This window comes from Tinamus guttatus, unplaced genomic scaffold (assembly GCF_059628265.1).
Source record: "Tinamus guttatus ecotype Peru unplaced genomic scaffold, ASM5962826v1 Tinamus_guttatus_pri_ptg000293l, whole genome shotgun sequence".
Classification (NCBI taxonomy): domain Eukaryota; kingdom Metazoa; phylum Chordata; class Aves; order Tinamiformes; family Tinamidae; genus Tinamus; species Tinamus guttatus.
The window spans coordinates 1,283,972-1,305,987 of record NW_028288827.1 but is presented as its reverse complement, the minus strand read 5'-3'; the positions used below and the strand labels follow the sequence as shown (position 1 = coordinate 1,305,987).

Below are 22,016 nucleotides of genomic sequence, written 5' to 3'. Positions count from 1 at the left end.
AAAAAAAAAGGAAATAAGACTTTCGGAGAAGATCAAAGCCTGCTTTTAAATACAGCACACTACAGCACTTCACACCAAATAAAACACACGTCCTGGAAGCTGATTAACCAACTCCACGAGTGCTGGTAGCACAACACATGGGAGTGTTGAGAACACGTGGGAGAAACGAAACGTGCATGTGCTCAGCTGCCAGACAAGGTGACGCACGCAGGCAGCGCCCATCAGAGCTGGCACCTGGAGAGTGAAACCCTGGAAAGCACTCAGAGTAAACTGAGGTTCTGATCGTGTGTTTAAAACTACTATAACCCTTACAGTAAGCTGACAATCAAAAAAAAAGACTATTCAAGCAGCACAAATTTCATCTGTAACCTTCAGTAGTTCAGGTCAAAAAGTCTGAATTGGAGGAGAAAAATGGTTGGTAACCCAAAACTGCAAGTTGCTGAGGGCCTGCCCGAGTGCTGGAAACAAAGGGGAATTGAGTGCAAAAACCAGCCAACAAACTTGAGTTTGCTCCCACGTTTCCAAAGCACGTGTCCACGGAGGTGCCGCGGTACCTGGCGCGCCGCCCCGCTGCTCCGGCGCGTCGGGCACGCTCCAGATGCACAGCCGGCCCGAGGAGTCTCCCTGGATGAGGAGCTTGTGGAAAAGCTCCCTGCGCCCGCAGAAGAAGCGAGTAACCGGAGGACATATCAGGAACTGTTAAAAATAATAACAGCAATAATTAGAATGAGTTCAGGCACGAGCAAATCACACCCCGACCCCAGCGCTCACTTTCCACATCATCCAGTGTACCTTTTAAGAGCAGGATGGGAACTGCACACTCTAAGCTTTAGCCATTGCAGTAAAGGTCAGTTCAGCAATAGGACTGATTAGTTATAAATATAAAAATTTCCTCTCCTCTACTTCTGTGACATGTTTTTATATGATACAAGCATTATTAATATTGCTAACATTTTAAAAATAACATTGACTTTGAGATATACTACTCAGTGAAGAAGTTCAACAACAGAAACAAAAAATACGTTAGAAATTCATGGGCAGCATAAAGATTGAAGAAAAAAAAAAAAGGCTAAAAATACCAATGTCCAAATTTGCCTTGAGGAATAATTAGGAGAATAATTTGCAGTTATTCTCCTAAATATCTACTCTGAGTAGAACAAGAACTCTAATGTCGACAGAGAGAGGAGGAGGTCACTTGGCAAGCTAAGGGAGCTTCGAGGCTTTAAAATACAGAAACACAGTGCACAGGGAAGCACAGGCAAGGAAAGCAAAGGAAAGATACTTTACCTGCTTATCTGCTCTGTCCAATACACTGTACAGCAAAGGTGGAATTAGGTTTTCTACTGCTTTTCCCACACCACTGCGGAACGAATCGCTGGCCGGTAGACAACTGGAGTTATGAACAACAAAACCAAAGGAATAAAATTCCTGATGTTATAGGGGAGAGACTACACAGGCTGCAGTATCACGAGACAGAGAACACGTTGGATTCTTGTAGTTTCCCTCCCTGAGCCTCCAATCATTCCATGTGCAAGGATAAGCAGTGCACAGCAGATCACTGCCATCGTTTTAATGTGCACTTGGCTTCGGGTGCTGCCCAGCGCTCAGCGTCCCCGGCTTGGAATGGATAAATCCAGGAGAAAGCAAAGCCTCCAGGACCACCAGAGAGACCACAGAACATGCTTGTGGAATACTAGTTCCTACAAGCTTCCTGTGATCTCGTGACTATATAGATATTAAAGATATTAAATACTTAAAGAAAGGGGCAGCGTTTCCACGCCGAGTACCTGGCGGGTAGTTTGTATATGAAGCTCTGCCCATCCTCTGTCCACACGATGACTTTGTCGGCTGCCACGAAGTCCCCCCCAGTCCAGGTCCGCTCGTTGTCGCTGGGGACTGAGCACAGCAGGGAATAATCGCCCGCGTCGAAGACCTGCAGAGGGACAGGGACGTCTGCCAGCAGCCAACAACTTATGGGAAAAAATGTAACAGCTACAGGACTAGCCAAAAGGTTACAAATATAGCTGTGCATTACAGTATTACATATATTACATTATATCACATATTTTATCTAGGTAAAACTCAGACATTGTTCTGCTGAAGTAATATTCCCTATTATACTTGCAGGGGGTTACACTCAATGAACTCTAGAGCTTGAGTTGATAAAAGGCAAAAGCTTCTTGGGCTTGAACTACCGTTCATCTATAATGGCAAAAAGGAAGAAAAGAAGGAAAAAAAAAAGCAAAAGGCAGCTTTCATTCGGCAGGTCTCCTTACCCTCCAGTATTTGGAGCACACCACTAGCAAGGACTGCTGTGTGAATGAGCAGAAGGAAATGCTCTGACAGTTCTGACAGTAAATAGGTTTAGACTCCTCTTCAAACACTGGTGTAGTATCCTAAGAAAAAGAGCAATACAATCAATTCAATGGAATTTATTTAAAAATGAATGGGAAATCTAACAGAGTCATATTCGCCTCTGTGGTAAAAGCTGTACCTTCTAAGACTGTTAAATTGAGGTTAAATTTTCCTCAAGTCACAAGTGTTTCCAAACTCTGACTGAAACAAACACTAACGTGGTACCCGGATGCCCTCAGGGCCACCTCATCTGTCGAACTTCCACCTTCCTGGTACAGAGCCAGGTCTGCAGGAGCATCACGTACACAGACAAGCGGAACCAACAAGTGGCATGCAAGAAACTTCCTCGGAGAGACCAGACACACGTCCACAAAATGACATGAACTGGGTAAACGGGAGGCCACTATTTTTCTGGAGAGTTCAGAGCATCAAAGGGCGCTCGCCTGCTCAGCGCCGCAGCCCATGCAGGGCTGGGGCACGGGGCTGCTCTGCCCTGCCCAGCCTGGCCAGCATGGAAAATCCCTCTGGAATGCGCTGGCAAACGTCCCCTCCGCATGTGCCGAGGGGGCTGCTGCTACAGGCTGGATCCAGGGAGCTCCTGCTCCAGCTCCCGAGGGATCCTGGCCTGCAGCCCCATCCAGGGAGCTCCTGCTCCAGCTCCCGAGGGATCCCGGCCTGCAGCCCCATCCAGGGAGCTCCTGCTCCAGCTCCTGAGGGATCCCGGCCCGCAGCCCCATCCAGGGAGCTCCTGCACCAGCTCCCGAGGGATCCCGGCCTGCAGCCCCATCCAGGGAGCTCCTGCACCAGCTCCCGAGGGATCCCGGCCTGCAGCCCCATCCAGGGAGCTCCTGCACCAGCTCCCGAGGGATCCCGGCCTGCAGCCCCATCCAGGGAGCTCCTGCTCCAGCTCCCGAGGGATCCCGGCCTGCAGCCCCATCCAGGGAGCTCCTGCCCCAGCTCCCGAGGGATCCCGGCCTGCAGCCCCATCCAGGGAGCTCCTGCTCCAGCTCCCGAGGGATCCCGGCCCGCAGCCCCATCCAGGGAGCTCCTGCTCCAGCTCCCGAGGGATCCCGGCCTGCAGCCCCATCCAGGGAGCTCCTGCTCCAGCTCCCGAGGGATCCCGGCCTGCAGCCCCATCCAGGGAGCTCCTGCCCCAGCTCCCGAGGGATCCCGGCCTGCAGCCCCATCCAGGGAGCTCCTGCACCAGCTCCCGAGGGATCCCGGCCTGCAGCCCCAGCCAGGGAGCTCCTGCCCCAGCTCCCGAGGGATCCCGGCCTGCAGCCCCATCCAGGGAGCTCCTGCTCCAGCTCCCGAGGGATCCCGGCCTGCAGCCCCATCCAGGGAGCTCCTGCTCCCAAGGGATCCCTTGGGATCCCCCAAAACCCACGCACACTTCACTGAGGATGAATTTGTGCGAGCTGGCAGTGGAACAGCCGCAGCGGGGAAGCCCTGCTTTACCTGCACGCGGCCGACGTCCGAGGTGACGATCCACACCTTCAGGATGCCGGTCACGGAAACGGCCACCACGGTGTCCTCTGGAGGAAAACACAGCGCGGGGAGACTGAGCGCCCGGGAGCAGAGCGGGGCCGGCACGCGTGGGGCTGCCGGGGCGGACGGGGTGAGCACGGCGCCTGTTGTGTGTGAGGATGCGCACACACACACTGAACTTGGCTAGAATTGAGGCTCTGCTCGTGGGAAAGCCTTTAAATAACTAGAGCTACAACCCTTGGGGTGGAACAGCAACAGAGACAACGCTAAAAATATCCAACGTCATCAGATCTTCTTGCTGTACAAATGTTAAAGCAGCCTCAGGACCACCGAGTAGCCGGGGACCTTTGGAATAGCATTTCTCTTGCAAGGAGGCAAAGTCATAACAGAAGCAATAAAAACAATTACCTTGCGTTCTGTTGGACCGAATGATACTCATGGAGCTGATCCAGTCGGGAGATATCTTGGAGAGCAAAGAGTAAAGCACTTCAAGGCTGGTGGCATCCACCACGAGGATCTCCGGGTAGTGCCCGTGGCACAACAGCCTCCCTTCCCGCTGGGTCCCGACGGTGAACTGGTAGAACTGAGGGGGTGGAAAGCAAACACAGAGCTTCTACCTCAAGGGTGGCATCCCGTTATCGTTATCCAAACCATGATTTTGGAGCTATGTTCTCGGGGCTCTCCATGGAAGGAATGTCCCCTGCCCCGGGGGATGCCCAGCACAGCAGAAGCTACCCGGGCAGATTGCAGCATCTTCTACAATACCAGCGTTAGGCCTCCCCCAAAAGCCTTGCAGCCTGCAGGAGCACTCACCTGGATGCCCGTGTGCGCACAGGCCAACTTGGTGAACTCCATGCACCTCCCATCGCTCACGTCCCACAGGCACATCTCCCTGAAACGCAGAGGACAGGTGACAACTGCTCGGAAAAATGAAATATTTTCAACGGATTCAGGAATTGATTACACTGGGAAAAAATTAAACCACTGTTAGGAACTAGATGAGTTAGATTTTTATTCAGGAAACTCAGCAGAGATGCCTTTATATACAGCTGTGCTGCATCCTGCCACCAAAAATGAGGATGAAAAATGCACGTGAGCAACCCACCCCCCTCCATGTCTCTCAATTCCCGTTATTTAGCTGATTGTGCAGAAACTCACCCGCTTTCCGAGGCGCTCACTATGTACTGCTTGTCACTGGAAGCTGAGGCCTTGGACAAACACGTAACCGAGGCGGTGTGACCAAACAGCAGCGCTCGGGGATTAATCTAGAACCAGAGGAATAAAGCAACAATCAGAGGGAAGATTTTAAGAGGGGAAGGTAGAACACACGAACAGAGCGTGGAAAAGACTCAGCCCTGGAACGGGCACTATGATAGCGAAGGATCAAGGCCCTTTTGGCAGGGATGGTGAACGCCTCAAGGCAGCAGGGAAGGGAGCGCCGCTCACCTCGAGGTCCGCGGAGAGGTCCCAGAGGCAGATCTGCCCGTCGTGGCAGCCCGTGACCACGGCGGAGGCGTCGTCGAGCAGCAGCAGCGCCGAGATGCAGTGCGTGGGCGCGCGGCGGCCCCACAGCACGATGGGCAGCACCAGGCTGTTGGCCGCCATCCTGCGCTCGCTCCTGCGGGATGGAGCACACGGAAACCCTGTGTGGGCTGCGGAGCCGCAGCTCGCGGCTGAGGAGTTGGCTCTGTGCCTGCCCGAGAAGGAAAAGGCTGCGAGGGAGAACAAACCTCGTGCCCGGCGCTGCGAGCACCTCCTGGCCCAAAGCAGAGGGCCGTGCGTACCGCTGCGCCCAGCCTGTCACCTAGTGCAATATTCCAGCAGCTACAGCCCAAACAGTGCCCTGAAACACGCCTGTTATGCAAGAGCAGATCGATTGTTCCCTGCTCCCAACACGGCACAGCTGCAAATTCCTTAGGGATACCCTGACCGCACCGAGGATTGCACACCTAAAGAGCTACCGGTCTGAAATAGCACATTTGTAGGGACTTAACCTGCAGAAAACGCAGCAAGAGCACACATAAAGCACATCTTCTGCTCATAGTTCAGGGAACAAGTCACACAACTCATATTTATGCTCATCTCAGTCACGCAAACAACTGCATTTTGAATATACAGAGATGCTGCTCTGCCCGAGCACACAATTGCCTCTTCTTGGCAGCCTTGCTGTGAGCTTATTGCTTTACCAAACTACCTGAAAACTTCCAATTTGACAGCACTATCGACGCAAACTTTATAACAAAACTGAATTTCACAAGGAAAGAAACGGTTATTATAATATGCAAGAGCGCTAGCACATATAAATACCCACTGTACATCTTCCGTATAGAAAAATGCAAGAGAAAGTATTGAAAAATGCAAGAGAAAGTACTGAAAAGATTAATATCAAAATATATTTTAAAGGTTTACACACAAACGCATTTCAAAACCTTATCTGAAAGAGAAAACCATAATCCTTAGGCTAGGAAGCATCAATCCTCGGGAGGGAGAACAAAAAGTACCTCTTTCCTTCGAGTTTCCTACAACGGTATCGCAAGGCCTTCACCAAAAACTTCATTTTCAGAAAGCACCACAAGTGCCACATGCTGAAGCGGGAGAGCCGGCTCCTCTGCCGCCGGTGAACGCCGAATGCAGCCCTGCAAAAACCCTACCTCCTTCCTGCCTGGAATCAATGAATATCGATGGGTTTACAGCAGTGACGACACAGCGGAGCGGCGAGCGGACGCCGCGGCGGTTGATAAAAGCACCAAGCGAAGCTCTGCACATGAAAACCCAGGTTTGGCTCCGTCTAAACGTGACTAAACCGCCTGTTTTTGCAGAAACAGGAGCTGGGAAAGGGAGCTGGAAAGTGAAAAATAAGGCAGGACGGCACCGACTACTTGGCCCTTTCACGTCCTTCGCTGCTAACCCCTCCGTATCTCCAAACTATAACCCAGGTAGTTGTACATCCCAACAGGTTTCAGTTGTGTCCTGCATTTTAAAGAGAAATTGATCACCGAAATTACCAAAAATACATGAATCTCACTATTTCTACATTAGTAACAGAGAGGGATTTGAAAGAACTTCCCTATTACATCATTTTTAAGTCATCACGTGGGTATAAATCAGGAACATACTAATCTGGCAAACTAGTCAAGTGACATTTCCTAGGGCAGTGCTTAAAGCTGAGACTTAGGTAAATTTGACAACAGCCAGGGACAGATTCCTGCGTGAGTTAAGCTATCGATTTAAGCACAACACATAAATACTAAAGAGTTTTATATAAAAGTGCAGATGAGGCGGCCGAGCTCGGAGCGGTCCCCAGGCCTCGGAAGGCCCCAGGTTTCCGTGTCACATCGCTCCCGGCGTGTCACACGTCCAGAATGAATCATTAAACACTGCCAGCCGAGCACCTGCTTTAAGTAAACGTGACCGTGCTCGGCCTTGTGCAAAGCAGCTCAGATCATTCCTCTCCCTGCCTATTTTCCCCACACAGGAACACTGTTTTCCCTAGCATTTAAACGACATTATTATTCAGATTTGCCACCAAGGAGCACGGAGGTGGCTCCAGGAGAACCCTCCTCCGTGCCCTGCAAGCGGGCAGCAGTTTTAATGCCTGATCCCTAATTAATCCCACTTGAAACAGGTGACACGAGCAGAGCATTTTGGCACCTCTCCTAAGGCCATTTACACCCCTTCATTGCAACAGGTCATCTCACAACTTGCCTTCCATTTGAATAACGTGATGCTTTTCATAAAATTGGAAACCTTTAGTATTATTACCAACAGCCTTTTCCATTTGGTACAGGGAGTTTATTAAGAAAAGGGGCTAACATGGGCAAGGGAAGGAAATTAAGACGATTTGCCCACAGCTGTGGCAATCTTTGCCATCAGGACCCAGATGTTTAGGGAGCTATAACTTGGTTTAATCACCATCTACTTGCACTTCCTAATGGATTTTGTTGTTTAAGTGGTCGGTAGAGCTTGCTGCATCCATTGAAAATTGTTTCTGAAGGTCGGCCAGTAATTCTCAGTCTTTCTGCATGGCGTTTTTATTCACCATAAGGGCATCAAATGCAAAATATCACCTTTTTGCTTTCCTGGTCCAACCATGAAAGTGAGTCTGAGAAGGAATTAAGAAAGCTTTTAAATACTGCTGCTCGTTCAGCAACAAAGCCCTGCAGTTCTTTTAAGCAAAAACCAACCAAACAAGATGGGACCACAATCCCATGATACAAACCAGTGCAAAATCACCCAGCAGGGCAGTTCTCCGACACACGGAACAAATGATCAGCATTTCGGGAGACGCACGCCAAGCACAGGACACCAGAATCAGGGAAGGGCGACTAAGCTGCTGACCGGCGACCACAAATGCATAAACCGTAACTGATACAACCATATAAACCTTAATAGACATATATATATGTATATATATGTACAGGCAGTGTTTGGGGCTGTCCAGGGCGCAGTCTGGCGCGTGCCTGTTCGCAGTGTGGGACCCCCCACGCACGGCCACGGTCACACACGAGAACGGACCCGAATTCGCTTCCGAAGCGAACGCCGAAACGCGCAGCCGATCCGGACCCCATCCGAGGGACTAACCTTTACGCGGCGATAAGAAATAATATATAAAAAACAGCAGATGAGAGCACAGCAGGGATGCGCTCCCACCAGGCAAGCCCGGGGCCCGCACCGGGGCTGCGGCGCGGGGCCCAGGGCCGCCTCACGGCGCGGGGGCGGCGAGCGGGGCCCGCACCGGGGGCTGCGGCGCGCGGCCCGGGCAGGGGGAACACGACGGCGCCGCCGGGGCCGCGGGGCCCCCCCGTCCTCCCCGTCCCCCCGCACTCACCGGGGAGCGCCCGCCGCCCCGCCGCGCTGCGGCGCCGCCTCCACCCGCTGTCGCAAAGCCCCGCGCGCTGACGGCAGCGGCGGCGTCGCCGCGGCAACCGGCGCGGCGGGGGGGGGGGGCTGCCCGGGGCCCCGCCGCGGTCCGGGCCCGATTCCCGCCTCCCCTTCCCGATCCGTCCCTCATCCCGTCACTGACCCAGTAACGCTCGGCCGCCCAACCGGCGTCTCCCCGCCGCCGGGACGGGCTGCTCGTGCCGCGTTTTCCCGTTTTTCCCGGTTTTACAGGCAACACCTCACGACTGCTCGGGAGGGAACGATACCCCGGCAGCTCCCCGGGAGTGTCCCCTCCTCGCCGGGATTAATTAATCCTTCCGCCAGGATTAATTAAAACGGTTGGCACACACCGTGCTCCCCCTACCGTGTGCCATGTTCCCTGAACCCTGAAGGGAAAACACCAAGCTTACCCACCCCAAACTTCCATCGCTGCCGAATTAACAATTTCAACCCAAATCTGGGATATAACGGTACCAATAAACGTTGTGACTATGTGGAGACATTTTGACGGAGGTAATGCATATATATATGTAGGTATGTATGTGTGTATATATAGAGGTATATGCAGCCTCCCTGCAGTCACATGACTCTCGCAAGGCAGCGGGAATGCCCCATCATGCAGCAAGAGAATAGAGATTTTTCTAGGCATACTAAATTCCGAAGCCCGTGTTGGTCAAAATCCCGTGGAATTACATCACGGCAGAAAGGAGTAATTTTTACCAGATTTATTTATTTATTTATTATTTTTATTGCTTCGGCGTTTACAGAGATTGCCCGCCCTGCCCTCAACCAAGATGGCGGCCGCGCCCCTTCCGCCTCCCCTGGCGGCTGCCCGCACCCAAGATGGCCGGTAGCCCTCAACCAAGATGGCGGGAGCGGGGCGGGCGGAAGGCGCGGTGCATGCCGGGCGCGCGGCGCGCCGTGACGGTGCAGATCGCCAGGCCGCCGCCGCGGCCGTGCCGTGAGGGAGGCCGTTCTGTGCCGCGCCGGGCCGGGCCGGGCCGGGCCGGGCGGGAGGATGGTGGGCGTCAAGGTGATCGCCAACGACACCGAGTTCCAGCCCGAGCTGAGCGCCGCCGGCTCCCGCCTCGCCGTCGTGAAGTTCACCATGCGCGGGTGAGTGGCGCCGCGCAGGCCGCGCGGGGCCGCCGGCAGGGCCGTCGCCTGCCGCTCTCCGTTATCTGCCCCCCACTTCCCCGCATCGGTGTCGCGCGACCCGCTCAGGGCGAGTCGCGGTCCCAGGGAACCCTTCTGATCGTGGAATCGTCATGGTTGGAGAAGCCCTTCGGGATCATCCATTCCACCCGTAAACCCGCCATCGCCGTGCCTGCTAGGTTACATTTCACGTCTGCTTCCTGGGTTTTGGTTATTTGTGTGTCCCTTGGCCGTCAGCCTCTCCGCTCACCGCAGAGCTGCCACACGAGCATGACCAGAAACTGGAGACCCCTCTGCAGGCGCCTGCAAAACTGAAGAGCTTCCAGCTGAGCCAGGGAAGGGGTTGAAGGCAGCGCCTTGGCGTGGTGCTGCAAGTGGCTGTAGGTTTGCCGTGCCGGAGTGCTCTGGATTCGTGTTTTCCCCCAAAAAGAGAGCAGGAAGAGGCGTTTGGGCCTCGTTTGTGCTCTTGTGCAGCCCTCTGTGCTGGCAGGTCCACATGGACAGAGCAGCCTGCTCTAGAGACAGCACAGATCAGATTTATATATTGTTCAATATTGTTCTCTTTAAGCGCTTCTTCTGCAGCAAGCCAAGCTGTAAGGTTATTTTCCTGTCAACATACGTGCATCATGTCACCACCGGTTTGTTCAATAACAAATATGTATCTTAACCCAGGCTGACACAGTTGTGCTGGCAGAAGCCAGGTCTGTACCGTGGCCTAGGCAGTGTGGTGGTAACTGATAACAATTTAGTAAATGGGTTTTACCATAATAAACCTTCAGTAGGAATCATAAAATTCTCAGTGTGTTGGTGTTTGGCATTGAGAGAGGATTTTGGTGCTGTCAGGGAAAGCCGGCGGGAGCTGTTGTCTTTACTTAGAAAGGCTTTGCAGGGAAAGGTGCTAGAACGAAACACACCAGACAGAAAACGTGAAGATAGTCTTAATTAATAGGTGCAGGTGATCGCGTCACGTTGAGGCCGTCTAAGGAAACGGGAATTAACACTTGGTGATGTGTTTCTAAATGTCAGTCTTAATGGTATCACCAGGATCGCTCGCCATCTGTCAGCCAGGTAGGGAAGTTATTTCACATGGACCAGGGATAAGAACATGAATGTGTGTTTGGTTTGGGGCCAGGATTTTTCAGGAAAAAAAGGTTGTGTTAACTTGTTTTGTTTTCACAGATGTGGCCCTTGTTTAAGGATAGCCCCAGCTTTCAATGCCCTGAGTAACAAATATCCTCAGGCAACCTTTTTGGAGGTGGACGTGCACCAGTGCCAGGTGGGTATTCAAAATACACCTTTAGCTGGGAAATTAGACCCTGTAAGAGAGTAGATAACGAAGGAGAATTGCTCAAATAGTATCCTAAAAGACTGTGGCTGTTATGAGTTTTGTGAGTCATGAATAGCTGCAATGTAAAGCCTCCAAAAGGAGGATCTGCACTGAGATGTGGAAGCCTACACTTCACTTTAGAAAGTATTCCTGCAGTTGCACTCTGGATCTCTTTCACTTAAATAGTGTGCAGACAGTTTAACTGGTGCTTCTGCACATGCAGTAAAGTGTGTAAGATAATGCAAGTGTGGATTAAAAAGAGTATCTTGGTTAAATTTTCCTAAACAAATTCTAGCATAGTTATTGATCCAAATGAGAAACGTATTAAACAGATACGATCAGAAGGGCTGGGAACCTCTGAAATGCTGCACAAAGCTGTTTTAACATACAGTGTCTTGAATTACTACAAATATTACAGTAACGGAGAAAGAGGAATATGAAATAGTAACTTCATTTGCAAATGACACTAAATTATACGAAGTTATGGAAAAACCCACACTACTATGGATGTGTAACAAATATAAATACAGGTAGGAATCAAATGGAAGTCACTGTCACCCGGAGACTGCAACGTCCTGGCTCAAATGAGGCCTGGGGAGGAGAGGGGGAAAACAGTAAAGAGGAGCTTGTGAAATAGGAGTGTTAAATGGAGCAGCCCCCTGCCTTGATACAGGTGCTGCTTTTTAGAGCAAGGCAATACAGTGACTTTTATGTTGTACTAACAAATCTTTTATTAGCTGAAGCCTCTTCAAAGAATAACCCGCTGCGTAAAGAATTAGAAAAAATGAGGAATGTATCAAAAATTGGCGTTTGTGTTAGAGCTGTTTATAAAATAGCAAGTATTGTTTGTGACATGTGAGGTGGTAAAACTTGATTAACATGTAATATGCACATCTTTAAGTGAAGCAGGCCTGTGTTTCTGTCTAATATTAGTCTGTTAGGTAACACTTGTACTAATTTATGCATTCCAGGGAACAGCTGCTACCAATAATATATCAGCAACACCAACATTTCTGTTTTTCCGAAACAAAGTGCGAATCGACCAGTATCAAGGAGCAGATGCTGTAGGATTAGAAGAAAAAATTAAACAGCACCTGGAGAATGACCCTGGAAACAACGAAGACACAGATATCCCCAAAGGATATGTATGCATCTTCTCTCTCTCTCTTTTTTATTTGTTTTTATTTTACACATTTGCATAAATTTAGAGCATGAAAAATCATATGTTTTCTAAACATATACTGGTCACACAGATAATTTAAGCAGCAGTGCAAGTTTTGCAAGACTTTGGGAAGATCTTTTCTCTGGGTTTCCCTACCCAGACAAAATTCAAAGGTTAACGTTGTAGCATTGTAAATTGTACTAAAAATTTCCAAGCAAAGATGCTGGTGGTTAAAACAGTGAATTTCATAATAAATCTTCTGTTACTTTGGTGACGGTAGGTTTATGTGGACTTTTTCTCTCCCTTCCTTTTTTTCCCTTTAATTCTCTTCATCACAGTCCCCTCAACCAAGTACAAACCCCCAAACTTTGTTTCTCTTCTTGATATTCAATATACAGGAAGTAACGGGTGTAGCATATTGCAACAGTGATTCAAAATAAGGTATGGATTTGTTTGAGGGGAAATAAAATGACTATCCTTTTTTTTTTTTCCTATAGGAATTAACCTTTATAATAGTCCGGATCCCTCTTATCCTCCAGCCCTGAAATGTTGTGTCTTTCAGGGAGTACTGTTAGATAAACAACATGTTAGGATTTTTTTCTCGTGCGTAATTTCTAACCTTTTCCAGAAGTAGATGGAACTGTGTTTTTTTTTTTTTTTTAATTCTTCATTCTCTGGAAAGAATTTAAGAGGATATAGAATCCCAAATGCCATACAAATCCTTGAAGAAGATGATGTGCCTGGTGTGAGTGTCAGGCAAGGATTCCTTTTTGCTTTCACAAGCTTTCAGCAGCTCCCTGGTCAGGCACTGACCAAGGATGTCCTGGCCTTGCTCTCATTCCTGTCTGCTGGTCGTGAGTGTTGAGAGGTGTCAGCACCAATTCCTGCAGGATGGAACTTGGGGAGGCCTTCAGGTAGCTGCTGGAAGTGAAACGTTGCCTCCGTGACAGCGTCTCGGGAACTTCTTCTTCTGTTTTGACAAACTAAAGGTTGCTTTTCCATTAAAATGTACGTTTCTGATCCTAGTCAGAACACCTCATAAAGCTTTAGTCATTGCTAAATTTTCCAAAGGGTGATTCCGTTCTCCTCGTAAATCAACTGCATTAATAAATCTGAGATGTTTTCTCCCTGCCCCTTAATGTGAAAGTTTTAAATAACCAGTAGAGAGAAGGATAACTGAAATACTTTTCTTCCACGTCAAGTTAAAAGTAAATTTGACAAATACTGATATAAATGTGTGATGTTAGCACATCAATATTTTATCAGTATTTTTAACTCCATAGCAGTATTTTTCAACATTTTTCTTTGTGTTGCTCTACAGAATGATAAAATGGGTGCATCATAAACAAAGCTGAATTTTGAATGTTTTATCCTTCCTGGTTTGGCCAAAGACAGCAAATATAGTTGGTCTTAAGTTTTGGCTTTCTCATCAGCACTTAGCTGAAGTTGCTGAGTTGTTAGTGAATGAACTACAGACTGGAAAGCGAAAATAAAATACGTTTATTATACATAAATACGTTTGCAAACTGCATGACTTTAAATCTTGCATCAAAAACTCAATTAACCTTAAAGTTTTCTTTAATTTTTTTCTTCTGAGCATTTAACAGGACCTTAAAGAAGCAGTATTTATGAGTAGATTTTCATGATGGTGTGAGATGCACGTGTCTGCTAGAGAAATCAGAACTTAAAAGGGAAATTTGAAGGTCTGGCTGGAACTTCAATCACGGAGCAATCAGAAATGTTTGGTGCTCTCAGGAAACTACTTCCATTGCATTCCACATGTTACCTCAAGGCAACTGTGCATGGCAAATCCTGAGCGTGCCTGCCAGCTGCGCTGACAAACACGTGTAAATGAGAGCCCTGATGTGACAAAACGCTTTCCTGGAGCTGTCACCTTAGGTGGCGTTCCGCGGTGTAACGTCGTCCTCGAAACGAGAGGCCTCTTGTTCTGGTGGAGCCAAACGCAAAACCAGGTTTCTCTGGAGGTCAAATATTCGAAATTGGTGGCAAATGCAAGCAGGATACAAATCCAACGGGATATTTCTCATTTAAATAAGAGCACGGGGCACTTGAACTGCGCTGCCCCCCGGGATACATTGTACAATGAAGGTGAAATCCAGAAGACAGAGATTTTGCTCGTTACTTTTGCAGCCCCAAACACTGAAAATCTTTGAAGTAACTGGCAAATATGTGAGGTTCACGTGCGTCTTAATTCTTTTTAGATAGTGTTGAGGCAAATGTATTTTATTACCTTTTGAAGGGCTGGGGCTTTATAGCATGCATAGGGACCTGTCACTGCGTATCCACCAGAGCTCCTAGCTGGGTGCTTTCTAAGAGCTCTGCAGTAAAGACAAGTAGGTTGTGGTGAGTCAAATAGCTTCTGTTTCCTGCTCTCCTGAGAATAAACCCTAATACAGGGGTAACCCTAACACATGGGTTGGGTTTTGCAATGTGAATTCATATACTGGGCTTGGCAGGGCAGGGAGGATAGGCCAGCTTTGCAAACGGAGTGTGATAGCTGTAGTGATGATATTTGCATTTATTCTGTAAGATATAGTATGTTTTGGGGAGGCCTGTTTCAGGATTTTCCATTAAATGGATCACAGCTGCAATCTTTATGTCAATTGGTGATGTTGCAGCGTGAGGACTTGGTGCTGTCCCTGTTCCCCAAAAGTGTATCTGAAAATTACCCCTCTGTCCATTTTCGTGTTCTGAATAGAGAGGAAAAACTTCCTTGGGTTCCGAACAGGATAAACCCAAGCCCGGCCGTGACTGGGAAGCTCACGGCACGCGTCCCCCGCGCTCAGCAGCGCTCTCGCTTTCCCTTCCAGATGGATTTGATGCCGTTCATCAACAAGGCTGGCTGCGAGTGTCTCAACGAGAGCGACGAGCACGGCTTCGACAACTGTTTACGGAAAGACGCTGCCTACCTGGAATCCGACTGCGACGAGCAGGTACCGCAGCCGCCTCCGGCCTCGGCAGGGATGGTCTGGGAAGAGCTTGTACCCTTAATTCAGTGGAAACAGCAGTGGGAGAGGGGGTAGGATAGTAGGAAAACTCATGTACCGAGGTTGCTGCAGCATGGCCAAGTTTCCACCCTTTTCCGTGTAAGTGCCAAAGCAGCAGAGCATGTCCTGATGCTTTAGTGACACACGTGTGTGTGTGTGAAACACAGGGAATGTAAATAATTCCATTTCAGAGCTCACCCTTAGTTCTGATTAACTACTGTGCTTTTTATCAATGAAGAAAATAGTATTTTAAAACCATTTTTTTTCCCCTCCACAGCTGCTTATTACTGTAGCTTTTAGTCAACCTGTCAAGCTTTATTCTATGAAACTTCAGGGGCCAGATAACGGTGAGTGAAGTGTGTCTGTTCAATCACATTCTAGATGAAAGCTTTGTCTGTATGTGACTGAAATTCCTTAAAAATGAAGCTGTTGCTCCTGGAACCGTTTGCTCTCTGCTTCAGTAAAACTGGTGTTCACGAATTGGGTGATAACGGTCTTGCATTAATATTATGCTGATCTGGTACTTTTGCTGTGACACAAATATAAATATTTATTATATTTTGACTTTCTGTAAGGAGAAACCTACAATTAGCCGAAGAGTTATATGAGAGACCTACTAAAATGTATAGCATAATTGGTAGGTAGCAAAACTATATAAAAGGTTCAGGTGTTCTGTGGCAGAGGGGTTGATTTCAAACTTTTATTTGGATTTCTTCCCTGAAACTGGTGCACAAACCCAGATGGGGAAAACACCTGCAGATATTCTGCAATGTCTAGGTTGTTGCTATACCATTAGCAAATTAGGATGCTGGAACTATTGAAGGCTTCTAGGGTGGTGGCTAGAATATGCAGGGACTTAAATGTTGATTTGTGGTAACTTGTATTTAAATACCTGAATCCTACACGCTGCATTTTTAAAGTAACTAATTTATTTTAACACAGGGCAAGGTCCAAAGTACATAAAAATCTTTATTAACCTTCCTCGATCTATGGATTTTGAGGAGGCGGAGCGGAGTGAACCCACTCAAGCCCTGGAGCTGACACCAGATGATATTAAAGAGGATGGTATTGTCCAGCTTCGCTATGTAAAATTTCAGAATGTTAACAGTGTAACTGTAAGTAAAACCTGTGTTCTGAGAGCTGTGCAAGGAATCTTTGTAGGTTGTTCAAACACGGTGCATGTTTAGTTAATTGCAGATGTTCTTAGCTGCTCTTGCATGTTCATGCTGACAGGGGACACAAGGCCGTGCACACGCAATGCATAGTTTGGCCTATGTAAAATAAGTTTAGTTTCATCTCTCTGTGGGCTAGTGCGCTATTTAACACAACATTTTTACTAGCATGCCTTCTGGAGAGGCATCTTGTCTTCCTTTAAAGAGTTTGGGAGTCAAGGAAACCTGTTTTCTTCAGATTATTGAAATGAGACAGCCATTTCCCCCTAAATACGAAGTATTTACTAGGACTTTAAACTCAGTAACTGCTCCCTGCAGGGTTCTTAAATACTGTAGTCAAATGTATTTTGTCTTTTACTCAGTTTATCTTTTTATGCTCGCTAAAGTGCAGTGGTTCCAGTGTTAACTAAGGTCCGAGCAGATCTGCTTTTGGTCCTTAATTTGTATTTTAAAGCAAGCTTCATACTTGCAGCCTTGAATTCAAAGATCCAGTTTTCATCCTGCAAAACACGTAATTACGGAGTCATTGTAACAAAGTAGGAGTAGTCCTGTGGGCTTAAGCAAACAGAGTTAAATCAATGTTTAACTTCACTTGAAATCAGAATAAGATGAATAGTGAACTTTGACTTCTTAAATCCCTCATTTTCATATTTGCTGCATGCGGTCTCAGGTAAGAAGTGTAAACTGGGGAAACCCCAAGTAATATTTGTGGGTGTATTGGGGTTTTTTATTTTTACTTTAATACTTCTTCAAAACAGTAGTAGCAACTTGTATAGTTACACAAAATAAATGGAAAAGCATCTCTGAAGGATAACGAGGCCTTGGTAAATGAAAATGTGTTAGTTGGTTAGTTCAAAAATGTTGGGAGCCTAATAGATTTTATGTATTCATTGAGGAGTTAATTAATGAACTTAGCTCTTGTATTTTGTTTTGTGTTTTAGTTATTTGTCCAATCTAATCATGGTGATGAAGAGACAACAAGAATCACGTACTTCACATTTATTGGAACTCCAGTCCAAGCAACAAATATGAATGACTTCAAGCGAGTGAGTTCTCTCTCTCTTGTTTTATTTTATTTATTTATTTTTAAAAGCACTTTTGAGGCTTTTAAACCTACTTGAAAATGGGCCATTCCTTGGCTGATTCCACAGTTTCAGGTAAGGTACATTTGGCATCCAGAGCAATACATCTTCCTTTATTTTAAAAGATCTCGGTTCCCGGTGAGCAGTGGAAGTGGCCGTGCAGCCTGGCAAATCCAGAGCCCGCACAGGGATCAAGGAAGGTGCCCAAGAACCTCTGGATCCCCCTCTAACCTGGGAGAGGAACAAACTACAGGCAGCAAACAGTAACTCAGTGCTGGCACTGTGACATTAACAAATTGGTCAGAATTGGTTTCAGTGGCAGTTTTGCCCACCTTACTGGGTTAAGTCAATCCAGATACTTGCAGACACTATATATAATATTCCTATTTTGCTTCCTAAACATGTAGCTTTAATGTTAGGCTGTTAAAATATTTTATCGTAGCAAATGGGATGTGTAGTCTGGCAGAGTCACAGTGCTCTTGGGAATTGGAACTTTTGTTTCCTGCCTTCCAGTGATCCTGTGGGCTACGAAACCTTAATATAGCGTCGGGCATTAATTATTCCTGGGTCTGTAGATGAGCTGGGAAACCTTCTTTCTCTTTTCATGTCCTGGAGTAGTTCCCCACACAGCTCCTCACCTCTTTCATGTGTCTCACCGCCTCGTCTCGGGCTCTCTTCGCTGCTCCAGATTTCTAATTACGGTGGAACAATGTGATTAACGGGATGAGCGAGGGTTGCCATTGAATGCAGCTGCAAAAGCTGCTTTTAAACTTGTTTTATATACTGTGTACGTTCTCTTCCTTTGTATTTCACATCTAGGGAGAAGGGAATATTTGGTGTTTCTAGTAGCATTCCCGTAGCAGAGAAGGGAGGATCCTGACAGTGCGGATCACTTTGCAAACTGCAGCTGAGGTTGCCTTTTGCTCCAAGACCTTTCTGACTCGTGTTACTGTGTTGGGCAGGCCCCTAAAGGTAGCGGGTAAAGGCAGAGCTCTGGGTTTTGCCCTTATTTAGTTATTTAGGCACATTCCTGCGAGTCCCCGGGTGAACTTTGAAACCTCCTTTTGGTTGTTTTAGAGGGCATGCAGCTTGGTTGCTGTTCAGTGAGGCTCTTGTTTTCACTCCTGGTATTAACAAATCCAGCAGGGCTGCTGTTTTTTTGTTTTTTCCATTTCCATGGCGAGAAAAACCCCTGTGTTTATGTAGGCACTTTCTATTTGGGAAGCGGGGCGGGATGATCCCGTGGTGACCAAATCTCCATGTCGACGTGGTTGGTTTTTGCAGATAATACCCATGGGCGAGTTGTCCATTCCTGCCACAGACTGGTACAGCAGCACCTTCCGTTGATGCTAAACACCTGCTAACACCTAATCTTTAATGATGGAGTTGTTTTTTGCTTAATCCGAGTCTGAACATAGTTTGCTTGGAAACACATGAAGAGTAAATACTGCCCCGCGTCAAATTTAACTGTATTTTTAACTTGATTAATGGAATCTTAATGCAAGCGATTGGGCTTCTGATTTTTTTTTTCTTTCCTCACGCTGTCAAATCTGAGTTTTCCCAACCACAAACATTAGATTAAACTTCCACATGGTGCAAATGTTCCTGGCCAAGGGCACAGCAGGGGTGAAAATTTCTTTAAAAAGTGCTTCCATCAGTAGATCTCATTCCTGTGCAGAGAGATGAGAGCTGAGATCACCAAAACTAGCCGAGCGGTGGAAAACTTTTGGAAGTCTGGGAAGAGCTGGAAAAGGGAAGGATCAGTAGGAAACCTGTGCAGCGAGACCCGGGCCGGTCCCGGGTGGAATTCACCCGGCCGGAGGTCGGGAGGAGCCTTGGGAAGGGCTGAGGCTTTGCCAAGGAGGTAGCCCCGAAGCAGGTGACTCCTAGGTTTGATTTCCATGCTTAATTTAGGCTTGAGCTGCCTTAGGGGCTACCAAGGCAGGTGTTCTCCCTGGGGTGGAGGTGCCCTATGGCCTTGGTGCCAAAGGGAATGGGCAGAGGCAGCTCGGAGCAGCTGGTGGTGCCCTTGCCAGGGCAGGGCTCTATGCAGAGTGTTAAGGTATGTGACTTCACATGTATCTTTAATAGCGTGGGCTGTCCTGCTGTCCCCTAACTCCTCTGGGAATGAGGCTGGTGCTTTCCTGGCTGGATTAATGCTGGAGTCGGGAGCTCCTCGTGTGTCCCATCCCTCGGGAAGTTCCCTGCAGGCATTGACAGCTCCTCCCTTGCAGGTGCTACGCTGCATGCTCAAGTGCATTAATTCACTCGAAAATCCAGCAGCTCTTACTTATAGCAAGCCTAACTTAAAAAAAAAAAAAAGATTTGGCAAGACGTTTTCTATTAAACATTCATGATTTTCTGTTTTTTCTCTTATCAGGTAGTTGGCAAAAAAGGAGAGAGCCACTAGGATGCTGCCGACACTGGAAGGCCTTACTGCAATCAGATGAGATCTCCACTTCTATCTCCGCCTCCTGGATAATTGCTTGACCATAGCCAGAGACTGTCAGCCTGTTTCCATAATGCCATTCCCAATAAATCATTGCTTTTGTTGACACGGAGTTTCACTCGTGTGTTTCTGTTGTAACCCCCGGTCCATGTATTTGTAAATAAAATTCATTACTTTTGCCAAGTTTAATTTTGTTATTCTAGTAGCTGTGGCTCTTTCCTTGTTCCATTTAGACTTCAAACCTAGGCTGGCTTATCTTAAGAAACAGAAGTCATAATGCAGCTTGCATTTGTTTAAGGACTTTAAAATGTCAAATATGAGCAGAACAGAGATGGCTTCTTCACAGGCCTTTTAAAATCAAATTCAGAGCTGCTTTGTTATAAGTCTGAGTGAAATTAGGATCATTGTTCCCACAAAATTAAGATAATTCTCAGGCAGGAATAACTGCGCCCGGTTTGGACACCCGCACTCCCCAGGAAAAACAGAAAGCAGAGGAGGAGGAGGAAGGGGCTGTGCTGAATTTCTGTTCCATCAACGTGCAGCTTTGTTGCAAGCCTCATGCTGGTGGAAGCTTTTCAGCGTGACGCGTTCCGGAGTCCTTCGGAGTATTTTTTTTGTTTAATATCATTAGAAAATATTGATCTTTCCCAGGCAGACTAGCAAGCTGTGCAGTTATGGGGATGAATAGGCGTCTGTGCCCCACTTTAATTCCTTATATTTTTACTGGGCGTTTTTTTCTTGTCTCTGCATCTCCATAAGGAAATGCTCTTTGCAAATACCGGTTTCACATCTTAATTGGAATTCCTGCTCTTATGTTTTCTTGGAGGCGCGCCCAAAGTAGTTTTAATAAACTGGGCATCGATTGTACCCTATGCATACAATACTCTAGAAATTCCCAGTAGAATTTACTAAGTGTTTTTAGTTGCCATGATTAATTTATTTGTCGAGTTACATTTATAATCACCGTAAATCCCACTAAGGCTCCCATCTTGCTCCCGTGCGCATTCCCTCCCTGCTGGCCCCAAAACCACGTCCTTAGCCACGAGCTCCTCTCCCTTCCTTCAGCGAGGGGAAAACCGGCCCCGAGAGGCCCGTTCTGCTCCGTGCATGGAAACACCGAGGGCTTTTGGGGAGGTTCTTCGGCGCCTGCAGCCCTGGAGGTGCCCAAGGGGCCCTGTGCCGGCCGCGCGGTTCCCTGCGGTGCCAAGTGCTGGATTTGGGGTAGCACAATTCACATGTGCTGGGGAACATAAGGACCATCTAATCCTGAATCTAAATCCTCGCCTCATCTGGCAGGAACTCGAGCGCGTCCTGTGCATCTAACTTGTGCTTCCAGGCTTCTCAAAGAAGTGACTCCGAGATAACAAATACATCCCCTCTTTTTATTCTGCCTGAGCCCTCGGTGTAGGGTCCCTTCTATGTGGATATTTCTCAGTGGAATGTTTTTTTTACTGTTTATTTTAGATTGTAGTGAAAGTTCAGATGCTTTTCTATCCTTATTTCTCATTTCTATTGAAGCAAGAGGAGTGCTCCCCTGCTTAACGTTGCCTGAGTGAATCAGGACCTAAAAATACATGTGGTTTCTCTCTTCCTGCAGCCTTTAACTGCAGAACGGTTTTCTGGAGGAAGCTGCACGGGGCTCTGGACGTGACGTGGGCTGAGGGCCCGGAATTGGTGCTGGGACACCACAGGCGGCTGCTTGGTGTTTGCAGGACTGTTTAACCAGAGATTTAAATACAAATCTTCGTTTAAGCCCATGCGAGCTGGTACTCCCGGTGCGTAAGGCTCTTTAAACCCCAGATTCCGCCAGGAAGAAGCTTCCATGTGAGCAGGTTTTTCCTGGCGCCTCCAGCAACGCAGTGATGCTCAGGGCTGTGATGGCTGGTTTGAGTTTGCCTGGCCTCAGCCACCTCTACCGGCCTCCTTTTCTATGGGAA

The 22,016-nt window shown here is 47.7% G+C and overlaps 2 protein-coding genes across 3 annotated transcripts in view; one reads left to right on the top strand and one right to left on the bottom strand.

Annotated features, from left to right (window-relative positions):
- WDR7 (WD repeat domain 7) overlaps positions 1-5,461 on the bottom strand; it is a 31,171-nt gene extending 25,710 nt beyond the window's left edge. For both annotated transcript variants that reach the window (XM_088527874.1, XM_088527875.1), the window contains exons 1-9: positions 5,290-5,461; positions 5,002-5,108; positions 4,657-4,735; positions 4,252-4,426; positions 3,814-3,890; positions 2,277-2,396; positions 1,788-1,933; positions 1,288-1,390; positions 555-696 (exon numbers count right to left, since the gene is read on the bottom strand). In XM_088527874.1, the coding sequence (XP_088384000.1) occupies positions 555-696; positions 1,288-1,390; positions 1,788-1,933; positions 2,277-2,396; positions 3,814-3,890; positions 4,252-4,426; positions 4,657-4,735; positions 5,002-5,108; positions 5,290-5,448 (1,108 nt within the window). In that variant the 5' untranslated portion in view covers positions 5,449-5,461. The remainder of the gene's footprint in view (positions 1-554; positions 697-1,287; positions 1,391-1,787; positions 1,934-2,276; positions 2,397-3,813; positions 3,891-4,251; positions 4,427-4,656; positions 4,736-5,001; positions 5,109-5,289) is intronic.
- A 4,249-nt stretch (positions 5,462-9,710) lies between these two features.
- On the top strand, positions 9,711-20,268 carry TXNL1 (thioredoxin like 1). Its single transcript, XM_088527873.1, has 8 exons — positions 9,711-9,840; positions 11,059-11,155; positions 12,178-12,351; positions 15,200-15,322; positions 15,654-15,723; positions 16,319-16,491; positions 17,490-17,594; positions 20,011-20,268. The coding sequence occupies exons 1-8, from the start codon at positions 9,743-9,745 to the stop codon at positions 20,038-20,040; spliced, it is 870 nt and encodes a 289-aa protein (XP_088383999.1). The 5' UTR covers positions 9,711-9,742; the 3' UTR covers positions 20,041-20,268.
- The last annotated feature ends 1,748 nt before the right edge of the window (positions 20,269-22,016 follow it).

Bases quoted from the DNA above. Each gene is read 5' to 3' on its own strand.
- TXNL1 (XM_088527873.1), top strand. From the start codon at position 9,743: ATGGTGGGCGTCAAGGTGATCGCCAACGACACCGAGTTCCAGCCCGAG. The intron at 11,156-12,177 runs GTGGGTATTCAA...TATGCATTCCAG, and splicing joins TGGACGTGCACCAGTGCCAG to GGAACAGCTGCTACCAATAA. The intron at 12,352-15,199 runs GTATGCATCTTC...TTTCCCTTCCAG, and splicing joins CAGATATCCCCAAAGGATAT to ATGGATTTGATGCCGTTCAT.